Here is a 12,956-nt window from a genome sequence, read left to right as displayed (position 1 = left end):
CCATGGGGTGCAGGGCTCAAGGACTTGGACCATGCTCCACTGCACTCCCGGGCCACAGCAGAGAGCTGGCCTGGAAGAGGGGCAACCGGGACAGAATCCTGCGCCCCGACCAGGACTAGAACCCGGTGTGCTGGCGCCACAAGGCCGAGGATTAGCCTAGTGAGCTGCGGCACCGGCCTGACCCTGCATTTCCAACAACCCCACCATGTGCACTGCTGGTGCTGGCACATTCCCTGAGTAGCAATATTATAGACCATAAGAGTTAGTTTAATATTTTTTCCTTAAATGTTTAGTAAATGGAATTTTGTTTGTACTTGCCTGTATTTTAATAAGTTCTTTGCCCTTTCTTGTATATTTTAACCATTGCTTATGGGATGAAATTCTGAAGAGCAGATGACCTTTTCAGGCCTATGGGTGTGACAATGCAAATTCTGGTAAGGACAGGGGCTTCTCAGAGAGTACTTTGTCAGGGGCAAGCTGTGGCATAGTAGGCTAAGCCTCCGCCTGTGACACGGCATCCCATTTGGGCACTGGTTCGTGTCCCAGCTACTCCACTTCCAATCCAGCTCCCTGCTGATGACATGGGAGAGCAGAAGATGGTCCAAGTGCTTGGGCGCCTGCACCCGTATGGGAGACCCAGAAGAAGCTCCTGGCTCCTGGCTTTGGCTTGGTCTAGCGCTGGCCATTGTAGCCATTTGGAAGAGTGAACCAGTGGATAGAGGACTTTTCTCTCTGTCTGTAACTCTGCCTTTCAAATAAATAAATCAAAAATCTTGAAGAAAAGAGAGAGTACTTTGGGTACTTTGGGTCCTTGAGGACCCAGTCAAGGACATACATGAGATCCCTGAATGATTCTATTGAAGACACTGGATGGGATACAGATTTATAATTTTATTTTATCTGTCCAGCTCTCAACTATTTATGTTTTGATATTCTGTCATACCCATTTATTTTTTGGAGCCCTGAAAGTATAATTTCACATTTGTTTAATTTGGCACTGAATGTCTCAGCACTAGAATCATTCACAGAACAAACTTGAAAGAGCATAAATCTGGGAGACCAGGAACAGAGAGCACTGTTTTGGGAGTCAGGAATACCAGTTTGTGTTCTTAGCTCAGCACTTAGGTCATGAGACTGTGGAAGATTATCCTGATCTTTCAGGAAGTTTCTCCATACTGAAGATAAAGGTAGAGATGTCAAGTAAGAGTATGTGGTTGGTAGGCTGGTTCATTCATTCACTTGCTGACTCACTCTTCCCTTGTTTCCCTCATAGTAAATGTTTATTGAACATCTCTTCTGCCCCAGGCACCACGGGTAATGGTAGACAAATGTATGGCTTCTCCATTGTGCTTCTCAGTGTGGGAGACAACTTGGTCAGTGGGCAGAAATGGAATTGGGATCTGGGGGTCTTTATTGTTACAGTCCTATCTCTCTAAAGACATCTGTTCCATATCTCAGTTTCCCTAGCTGTTAAAGGGAACAGTAAGAGCTCCTTCACTTCCTGTCTACAGTAATTATGAGGGTAAAATAAGCTAGAGAATGTGAAGTCCTCCCAAAATCCCTTCTGACAGGAGACTGTGCTAGGTTCAAGAAGGAAAACATTAAGCTGCAAGATTTTTTTTATTTTTATTTTTTGACAGGCAGAGTGGACAGTGAGAGAGAGAGGGAGAAAAGTCTCCCTTTGCCATTGGTTCACCCTCCAATGGCCACCCCGGTGGCGCGCTACAGCCGGCGCACCACGCTGATCCGATGGCAGGAGCCAGGTACTTCTCCTGGTCTCCCATGGGGTACAGGGCCCAAGCACTTGGGCCATCCTCCACTGCACTCCTTGGCCACAGCAGAGAGCTGGCCTGGAAGAGGGGCAACCGGGACAGAATCCGGCGCCCCGACCAGGACTAGAACCCGGTGTGCCGGCGCCGCAAGGCGGAGGATTAGCCTAGTGAGCCGCGGCGCCGGCCAAGCTGCAAGATTTAACTTGAGTGGAATATCACTCAGGTTAGAATGAGTTGCTTGGTTTTCTTTAATCCATTTCCTCGTGGTGAAATTCTCAAATAAAAACAATATATATAGTAGGAGTTACTGGTGAAGGGCAGCTAAATGCTTTGTATAAAAATTCGTGCTCTTGAATCAGGTATACCCGGATTTTAATCTCTGTCATTTACAGCTCTGTGTCTCAAGCAAGTAACGTAACCAATGTGTACCTCAAATTCCTCCTTGGTAAAATGGAGAACAAAGAATAGTATAATGTGGCTACAGGGATTAAAGTAGACAACGCAGGCTTGATGATGACAACAATGATGGTGATGACTGTGCCAAGCACAGTACCTGGCATCTAACATCAACACATGTTAGAACTTATACTTTGTGCCACGGTTGTGCTGATACCTTCTATCAAAATAACTAGATTATTCTTCAGGGAACCAGGAGGGGAAGTGAGGGGGGTGATATTTCAGGGAGATGGACTATTACTTTCTCTTATTCTTTAAAGAGTATTATGCTTTAATAGCTAAGAGAGAATCAGGTGTCTGTTTTCTTATACTTGCCCAATCCTTGGTTTCTGTTTGAGATTGCTGGGAAAACAGCTTACCTCAAAACAGGAGGTGAGAGATATAAGGGAATTTTTTTTTCTCACTTCGTTTTTTTTTCTCTGTCCTCCCCCTCAACCACAGCTTTTTCCTCTTTCTCATTCTTCTTCCCTCTTTTCTTTTCCAATGAACTATGACAATATGATGGAACATTACAAAATCTTTCTTTCTGTCATTCTCAGATGCTTTCCCCAAAATCCAATGCATTTGATGTAAAACAAGAACACTCAAGGCAGTCTCTTAAACAAACTCCATGGGGCTGGTGCTGTGATGTAGCAGGTTAGGCCTCCACCTGTGGCACTGGCACCCCATATGGGCACCGGTTCAAGTCCCGAATGCTCCACTTCCAATCCAGCTCTTTGCTAATAGCCTAGGAAAGCAGCAGAGGATGCCCCGAGTGCTTGGGTCTCTGCATCCCCATGGGAGATCCAAAGAAGGCTCCTGGCTCCTGGCTCCCGGCTTTGGATTGGTTCAGCTCTGGCCATTGCAACCATTTGGGCAGTGAACCAGTGGATGGAAGACCTCTCTCTCTGTCTCTCCTTCTATTTCTCTCTGTAACTATGCTTCTCAAATAAATGAATAAATTCTTTTCTTTAAAAAAAAAGAATGAATATTCCAAAAAAAGTTCCAAATGACTTTAAATCTCCATATCTGAAAAGAACTACCCAATCTGAATTAGTTCATTTTTAGGAGAAAAAAAAAAGAAATTCTGGCATACACAAACACAACATTCAAATACTTATTCTTTTCCCACAGCCAAAGTGTCTTTAAGAATAAGTTGACATGAACAGAAAAGAGGCTAAAATATCTATGAAATGTCAGTGGTTCAATGACCATCCCAAAAAACTGTGGTGCTTTTGACTTAGCCGGCCTTGCAGAAGTATGGTTTTCCCAGGGCTTAGTTTTCATAGCCCATGGCATTAATGTGTAGACTTTATTTCCTTCATATAGCGCGTTAGCAGAGTTAACTTTTTTTTTTTTGTCTAAAATCAAATATCCTCTCCTTGAAATTATCTTTATGATTCTTCTTTCAGAATCAGTTATTCCCTCCTCTATGCTCCTAGGGCAGGCATGCTCTTGATTTTGGAGAGCCATTTACATATCTGTTTCCCTGTATACATCTACTTAGATCTTCCTTCTCATTCCCAGAATTAGGTTGTCCATAAATATTGGTTGAAATGCATTTCCCAACTTCAGGCTGGGAAGCAAGTGCTACATGATTTCTATCCATCCCCCTACTCCCCTCCCTTTAAAAAAAAAAAACCTGTCTATGGTTTTCAGTTTCTCTGAATTTTCCCAATAACCTCTAGGTAACTTTATATCACCCTTGAAATGCTTAAGATGGCTTTTATTAAAAAGCAGTGCTGTATATTGCACTTCCAAGTGGGAGCATTTGCCTCAGGAAGACTTCACAAGTTTAGTAACCTTTCCTGTCTTTGAGACTGAATTTCAATAAGGTTTCAACTCAATTCAAATTATACAGCACTGATGAACTTTGGGATCATGGGAAAAATTCTGGTATTTCAATGCTCAGATTTTCCAAATGATTTCTGCCTTGATGCATATTTAATGTTGGTTCTCTTTAAAGAGAATTTCCTTTTTGATTGAAAAACAGACTATCATCTGAATAGTCAATACCCTAGACACTCAGAATATTTGACTATAAATATAAAATAACCCAAGAGAAAGCAGGACCAAATCAATCTACTCTAATAATGCCTGGCTCATATTTTCCTAAGGATGGAAGGTCTAATAGCCTCCACCCATTGATGAGAGGTAGGGGATAGCTTACTCTGTTTTGCTCCTTGTTCTAAGATGCTATTTCATGCTTGATTAAGAAACACTTTAGGAGAAAAAAATATACGGTTTGAGAATGCTACTTGATAGAGCTTTTGAGATTTTTTCCCCCTAGAATAAATTAGGGCAGACCTAATTTTTCAAAATGTGTTGACGCTACTTGCAGTTTGAGAACACATATGGAAAGACTGGTCACATCCCAAGATGCTGATGGCTGAGGGGCCACATCTAGGTGGAACTTCCTGATGCATTTGACCCATGCTTTGAACATTCCAGGCTAGCTTTCAACATTGCACAGGCAGGTCAAGTGGGGACAGATCTGTTATTCCAGGTATTTATATTACATGTGCATGTAGGTGAACAAAAGTGAAAAATGAGATTGAAGACAGGTTGAAGATCATAAAATGTATTATAATAATAATAGCAAAACATTTATGGCAGCTGACTTCTAGGCTCCCTTCAGGTTATTATCAGAGCTCAGATAGGAATGCTACTGGCATTTACTCCTTTTATATATTTTTTTCTCTCATGACAAGTTGAGGGAAGAGTAAATATACTCTGAGAGCTTCACCAACACTATTGGATTGAAAATATCTGTTTTCCTCCTTGTCTTCAGGTATTTCCGCATGAGCAGTGTCCCAAAACAGAGTAAAGAAAACATTCTTTAGAGATGGAATGCTGCTTCCTCTGCTGCATGGGTTTCCAGGCTGGGCCTGCCTTTCTTGGGGGGGGGGGGTAGTTTGGCAGGGTTCAAGTTCAGTATTTGAAAGACATTAGGGAGCTCATAGTTGCCACTTGGTCCCCATTCCTCCCAAGGCAATTCCCGTTTAGTCATATGTCATCCCTAGGTAAGAAGTGAAGCTGAAGAAAGAAGGGATGACATGGACAACCGCTGTGTGAAAGTTAGTGCCTTCCCCAGGTTTATTTCCCCCCTCTTCACGTCATCGCATAAGTAATTTACAGTAGCATGAGTCAAGTAGGCACATTTAATCATTCTGCTGGAGAAAGCCCAAGATCTCTAAAAATGATAATCGCATGTGAAATTAATACATTGAAAAGCAGTTTCAAAGCATAGCTAAAATAGCATCTCACTGACTAAAAACTATTAGGCTTGTTTTATTAGGTTAAGATAAATATAGTCCAACCCATTCTTTTTCCACTTCATCTCTCCCAATGGACAAGTTCAATTAATCCATTTATTCTTCCTGGTTGACTGCTGCTCTGCCAAACGAGGGAGGTTTATTGCAAATGCCCTTTTGATTCCATTATTGCTCTCTGCCCTATTTTACCCATTTAAAAATAGTTGGGGATTCATTAACCATGCCTCACAAATGGATGTTCAACCCAGAGTCAGGAATATAAAAGAGCTTTTACATTTATATTATCGGACTTGATAGCTCCTTTTGTTTGAGATATTTTCTGTTTTTTTTTTTTTCTCCTATAAATTTGAGTGCCTGGCTCTTAATAGAAGAATTTTTGAAAATGGTATACATAAATATCACATATAAGGCTCAAGTCAGAACAGAACATCAAGATTATTTGTGACTCATAGTCATCAAAACCATTATGTAGCCAATTTATGTAGCTAATTTCTTTGTATATTAAAAATTGCTCTTACTTGCTTAAAGTAACCTTGCTTAAACGTGGCTTCAGTGGGTGGGGAAGATGAACATGCTTTGGTGACTGCCTGGCAACTGAAGTGCCTCACCTGCCACACCATGTGGCTTCCTGAGAGTTCACGTTAACACGAGCACCAAGAGGATCAGGGCCCAGGGAGAGGCAGCAGAGGCTAGGAAGTAACAGGTCAGCACCAGGGTGTGGCTTATTTATCGTAAAATATGATCACTCCTTACCTCTTCAACCAGTTGCAGCATACGACGGGTGCTTTCCAGCGACTAAAATAGAAAACAGAAATATTAGGAGTGCAGGATCCAGAGGTCTTAGAAAATCCAAACTACTTTATCACTTGTTCTTTTACACTTGTAACTGAAACACAAAATGTCTTCCCATTTTCAGTCTCTTTCTTATCAGGCTTTCTATATGATCTGAATCCCTAAAGCAATTACATTAAAGTCTATCATCATAACATCAAAACCATATGAAGCTGATCTTGGTATCAAAGTAATCTGGAAAAGATAATTCTGCATGCTCAGGATGCATAAAAATTATCTCAGATACTCAGAGGACTAATTTGACCTCCCTAGGACAGGAATATTGAATTTTAAACACTGACATAATTATTTAAATGAATACATCACATTTCTTATATAGTTCCTAGAAACACAATTGGAAGTTCTTATCAATACAAATTAGGTTGTGAAAAAATCAAGCATGTCTGAAATCAGTAACCTATAAGAGTCAGCTACAATAATTATCTTCATCCTTAGATAAGAAAAAATGAGATGGAAAGTCTGGGCTCAGGGCTGGTCCCTCAGGCACTTTTTCCCTCATTGCTTTTGGAACTACGAGAATCTAATAACTTGTGTGATCGCAAAAGTTGTGCTTTTAAGTGACAGATTTATTTTGGACAAGATTCTGCAGGACACTGAAGGATGTTAACTTTCCCGGAAGAGCTGTGACAGACTGCTTTTTAAAATAGAATGGTTGTAAACTGTGGAATGCAGGTACATGTAACATCTGGCTTTCTGAAAAGTACAAATATATCTTAGTCATGACCCAGGTTTGTACTTTCTTAACATACAAGATGAACAGCATACGTTTCTACATGATAATAAAATATATAATACTCTTTATTGCAAATTCCAGATAGCCATTTGATTTTCACAGAAAGATGCTGGTGACTTCTGCTGAACTCTGGTGTCTGTAGCTAGTCATGTGATGAACAAGTATGGTTCCGACACAAATGTTGGTTGGAGAGTTTGTGTATGTTCACGAGTAAAATGCAACAATGAAGACATACACTGGAGTTCTACTCATTTGTCAGTGACAAGAGTGACTTTTGTATTGAAGAGCAATCATAGTTCTCACGTTCTGAAAGGCTTCCTCCACTGTTTTTGAATTCTGCGTAATGTAATGGCGGCAGGCATGTACTTTTTTAGGTTTAATTTGCATTAATATTTTCTCCACTTTCTTAACTTTAGCAAGTCAACACAATAGTAAGCCACATTTTTGAAGATTTCTGTGGCATAAATGTTCTTTGTTTTTTTTTAAATCTAGAAACCTTTTACTTAGGTATACAAGCTTCATGCATTTCATACATACAAATTTTGGAACACAGTGATTTTTCCCACCCTACCTGCCCTCCCGCCCACACTCACACTTCTCTTTCTCCTCCTACCCTATTTCTGCCCCCAGCAGGATATCACCGAATATGAAGCTGTGAAGATACACAGTGACACACCATTATATGGATATAAATAACTAAAAAAATAAATAGTGGTAAAATAACTAGCAAATCTTGGGCTTGAGTGTTCATTACCTTTGATTTTAATAGGGCCTAATTACCAGTCTATATAATTCAATTTTAATAAAGGTTATATTTAGCAACTAGTGTGCAAAATTTCAGAAAGTATTAATAATCAGCTCTCAGAATCAACAAGTTCCAGCACACTCTTGCTTATAGATACACAAAAATACTGTTTTTCCTAGAGTACTTTGACTTTTCAAGATTTTTAGAAATCAGGAGTTTGGGTCAAGATATTAATTTGTAGGCAGTTTTTATAATCAATTCATTCTGGTCTACAGAGGCCTTAGGTGCATAGAAATGTTAAGTCAGCATTTTAAAAAATTGAAACTTAACAGAAGGCTTTTCCCCACCTGGACCTGAATAAGATAAACCCCCTAGCTCCCCAGTTTTGTTCCATCGGTCTTGTCAGGTCTCCAGGCCTTACCTCATCTGCCAGCTGGTCAGCCCTTCGCTGCATCTCCTCCAGCTCATTGCGCATATCCGCGTCTTCAGCCATGGTAGTGGTGGGGGGAGGCTGGGCGCCCGGCCGAGGGGTCAGTGATGGGTCTGCTCACAGAACCTGGAAGAAATAGGTTTCCCAATGTAAGAGCTTATATGTGTTCATGTAAGTGCGCATGTGGATAAAGAGTGGACACTCTAAATGGCCCACATTCTGCTCCCATAGCTCAGCCATCTTCTGAACTGGAAGGTGCACTTGGGCAGGGCTCGACAGAATTAGGTTATTTGTCCAAAAGCTACCATGAATGCATACTGGCCATCTCTACCATGGAGACTAGGAAATTTTTTTAAAAGATTTATTTATTTGACGGGCTGGCACTGTGGCATAGCAGGTTAAGCCTCTGCCTATGGTGCTGGCATTCCATGTGGGTGAAGGTGTGTGTCCCAGATGCTCCTCTTCCAGTCTGGCTCTCTGCTGGTGGCCTGGGAGGGTGGTGGAGGATGGCTCAGGTGCTTGGACCCCTGCGTCCATGTGGGAGACCCAGAGGAGGCTCCTGGCTCCTGGCTTCAGATCAGCCCAGCTCCAGCCATTATGGCCATTTAGTGAGTGAATTAGCAGATGGAGGACCTCTCTGTCTTTCCCTCTCTCTATCTGTGCCTCTGCCTCTCAAATAAATGGATAAATCTTGAAAAAAAAAAACAATTTATGTATTTGAAAAGAAGAATGACAGGGAAGGAGAGAGAGAGAGAGAGACAGAGACTGACAGAGACAGAGAAACTGATTTCTCACCTCTGTTAACTCCTAAAATGCCCACACAGCCAGGACTAGGCCAGGAACAAGGAACCCCATCTTGGCCTCCCACATGGATAGCAAGAATCCCAGCAGTTGGGCTATTATCTGCTGCCTCCTAGGTCCAGTATCAGGAAGCTGGGTCAGAAATGGAGGCAGGACTTGATCTCAAGCTTTCCAATATGGGATGCAAGTGTCCTAAGAGGCACCTTAATCTGTTGTGCCAAAATGCCTGCCCCACCCCTTGAGACTATAAAGTATTTTTAAAGACACAGCCAGGGCCTGGCACTGTAGCATAGCGGGCAAAGCCACTGCCTGCAGTGCTGGCATCCCATATGGGCACTGGTTCGAGTCCCAGCTGCTCCACTTCCAATCTAGCTCTCTGCTATGGCCTGGGATCGCAGTGGAAGATGGCCCAAGTCCTTGGGCCCCCACTCCCATGTGGGAGACCTGGAAGAGGCTCCTAGCTCTTGGCTTCAGATCGTCACAGCTCCAGCTGGTGCAGCCATCTGAGGAGTGAACCAGCAGATGGAAGACCTCTTTCCCTCTATCTTCATCTGCCTCTCTGTAACTCTTTCAAATAAATGAATCTTTAAAAAAAAAAAAAAAAGACACAAGACAGCCAAGGGTTGGGCATGATGGGCTAGAGGGATATGGTGCTGGATTGAGACACTTTTAATTTCATATTTATTTATTTATATCTATTTTATTTTCTAACAGATTTATTGAGGTGCAATTGACGTACAATCAACCCCATATATTTGCAGGCACAATTTGAGTTTTAGTCTATGCATACACACAGGAAATCATGATGACAATAAAAAAACAAATGGTTCTATCACTCCCAAAAATTTCCTTATGCTACTTACAATCCTACCCACCCACAGTTCCCTACCCAATCCCACCCTACCCCTGTGCCCAAGAAACTTCTGGTCTACTATCAGCCATTAAAATTAGTTTGAATTTCCTAGAATTTTATTGAAGAATAACCATATTATCTATGCTATTTTGGGTGTGTGTGTGGCTTTTTAAAATATTTTGAGATCTTTCCAGGTTGTACCAAGTATTGGTGGTTCTTTTCTTTTTATTGTTGAGTAGAACTCCATATACTCAGAGGCATTTAGAAGCAAAAGGTAAAAAATGCGTCATCTTTTTCAGCTGCCATCAAGGGCTTGAGGGAGGGTGAACACGGTCCCCTCAAAGACAGATGACTCGTTGGCCCATTTCTTGGCCACTCTCTTAAACCCCCATGAGGTGCAAGTCACAGGCAGCCAGACTTCACTGTTTCCAGGCGGCCTTCCCTTCTTGCCTTTCTCAAAGCCTCTCTTTGTTTTTAAATATTCACTGAGCACCTGTAACGTGCCAGGACAGTGTTAGGCACTAAGGATAAAGTGATGGGTAAGACAGAAAAACTCACCGGCTTCACAGAACTACAGCATAACAGGAAAGATGGGAATGAAAGGAGGAAATTAGATTATTCAGAGTGATAGTCAGTATACAAGAACACCTGTCAGGTGTCACATGTACCCAGAGGGTCACAGCAGGCCTCCCAGGGGAAGTCAGGTCCCAGGAGTGGCCAGGCTCCAGCTGGTGAGATTTGCTGTGATAAAAACCTCTCTGTGAGTTGGACAGTGCATTGTCTCAAGGCTGAGATGGTCAATTGTGCCCTGGACAGTATCCTCTCCCTTACATGTCAGAGCAAGGTCTCTGGGAAAGGAGTGTCCAGCCAGGAGTTCACACTTCCAGTCCTCAGTGTAAGGAGGGGTGCCGTGTGGCTAGAGCTGACTCAGGAGCTGCAGAGCAAATGGAAAATGTCCCTGTCAGACTAAGCAGGGCAGAAGCAGGTATGGCACCACCTGCTTCTCCTTCTGCCGCAGAGACAGGGTCCCTGAGGGTGATGAGCCATGAGCCAGCAGGCACTTGTGTCCTCTGAATCCATTTAAGGCGGGAAGCTGACTGCTGACCAGGAGCACCTGAAATTTTACAGAAGTGGACAAAACACAACTGAAAATGTTCGGGTATTTTTTCATTTTGCTGTAGCAGCTGGGGTTACACTAATGAATAAAGGCCTCAAGAACCCTGAAGTGGAAGAGGAACCCGATGCCCTAATTGTAAGACACATTTGTGTTTCTTCCAAATTGACAACTGTAGCTGGGTGAAGAAATTATATATTTAAGACCTTAGGGCAGTACCATGTTGTTGATGTTATTCCTATTACTTGTGTGAGAATCACTTTTTTTTTTTTTTTGCAAAAGTAAGAGTTCTTCATTAAAAAATCAGGACTGTACACATTGAGACAAGGGAACCCAAGTTCACTGAGGCAGGAACCTGATCTGAGCTTGGGGAGGGGCCCTGCCACCCTGTCCCCAGGTCTATTAGGAGAGTACTTCCAAAAGTTCATGGAAAATGAGGTTAAAAGATAAGTTTAGTTTGGTGCAAACAACCTGAAATTCATGCACATGAAGAGTCTTCCAAAAGTTCATGAGACATGTATGTTATGAAAAAACAATGTGTAGATTTCAAAATTTTTTGGTACTAAAATAAACCTAATTTTAAATCCATTTTCTATAAGCCTTCTGAAATATCCTCATATATTCCGTTCTCAACTGCTGACTGAATTCCTCTTGGATTTCAACTTAGTGCATATTATTAGAATCTTCCACATTTATTGCTCTCCCGAAGTGAGTCACATTATTTCGGGGCCTTAGATTGGAGGAATTCTAAAGTAAAATGCCTTTGCAGATAACAGATTTCAAGTTCTTTGCTATTCCGTGATTCTTGGACAAAAATTCATATATGAAGTCATAGTAAAAGTGAAAGCCAGAGCTGCATACTACCACTGGCATTAAAAAGACGTAGTAGTAAATGTTAGCCTAGCTCTATGGGCAGTCATTTACCAAATTGATCTTCTGCATATAAAGATAATTGAAAATGAATCTTGATGTGAATGGAATGGGAGAGGGAGCGGGAGATGGGAGGGTTGTGGGTGGGAGGGAAGTTATGGGGTGGGGGAAAGCCATTGTAATCCATAAACTGTACTTTGGAAATTTATATTTACTAAATAAAAGTTAAAAAAAATTGATAGAGTATCCTACCATGAGCCGGCTAAGTTTCCAACTCATGTTCTGGCCACCAAAATATGTTCTTATGATATGATGTAGGTCTTTAAACACTTTGTGTTTTACTTACAAACATGTTTCCAGTTCAGAAATTAGGGACCTAGGAAAAAGAAACTGGAAGTAATTTACACCAAGTCACTCTTGAGCCTCACAATAAAAAGAAACAAAATTCCAATGTTTCCCCCAAGTGTTTGGAGATCTGTCCTGCAGAATAAAGTAACAAACATGTAGTGAAGTTGAGTAGATTGCAGGCCATAACTTAGTGACATGAGTAAGTACTTTGGCATTTGAAAAGACTGGGCTGGGGCTTGTGCTGTTGCGGAGCATGTAAAAAGCCACTGGCTGCAGTGCCCGCATCCCATATGGGCACCAGTTCAAGTCCTGGCTGCTCCACTTCCAAACTAGCTCTGCTATGGCCTGGGAAAGCAGTGGAAGATGGCCCAAGTCCTTGGGCCCCTGCACCCACGTGGGAGACCAAGAAGAAGCTCCTGGCTCCTGGCTTCGGATCAGCACTGGGGAATGAACTAGCGGATGGAAGCCCTCTCTCTGTGTCACTGCATCTCCTTCTCTCTGTGTAACTCTCGCTTTCAAATAAATAAATTAATTAAAAAAAAAAAAGACTGGGTTGGACTCTTGGCTCTGGCACTCAGAAGCTGGGTGGCTGGGGCCAGATCCTCACCCTCTCCGAGCCTTAATTATCTTAACAGGGCACAGCATATCGATCCCATGGGTTTGCTGAGTTACAGAATGAGGTGTAGAAAGTTTTGATCTACCTTGTCTGTTAGGATGTGGGGGCTTAA

General features: G+C 42.1%; 1 protein-coding gene across 2 annotated transcripts in view; it reads right to left on the bottom strand.

Moving 5' to 3' along the window:
• SNAP25 (synaptosome associated protein 25) overlaps nt 1-12,956 on the bottom strand; it is a 95,923-nt gene that overhangs the window by 21,855 nt on the left and 61,112 nt on the right. For both annotated transcript variants that reach the window (XM_002710974.5, XM_002710973.6), the window contains exons 2-3: nt 8,234-8,368; nt 6,236-6,277 (exon numbers count right to left, since the gene is read on the bottom strand). In XM_002710974.5, the coding sequence (XP_002711020.1) occupies nt 6,236-6,277; nt 8,234-8,305 (114 nt within the window). In that variant the 5' untranslated portion in view covers nt 8,306-8,368. The remainder of the gene's footprint in view (nt 1-6,235; nt 6,278-8,233; nt 8,369-12,956) is intronic.

Source organism: Oryctolagus cuniculus, chromosome 11 (assembly GCF_051225735.1).
Source record: "Oryctolagus cuniculus isolate XC-2025 breed Fujian yellow rabbit chromosome 11, ASM5122573v1, whole genome shotgun sequence".
NCBI classification, from domain to species: domain Eukaryota; kingdom Metazoa; phylum Chordata; class Mammalia; order Lagomorpha; family Leporidae; genus Oryctolagus; species Oryctolagus cuniculus.
The sequence above is the reverse complement of the archived record's forward strand: the minus strand, read 5'-3'. Positions and strand labels throughout refer to the sequence as shown.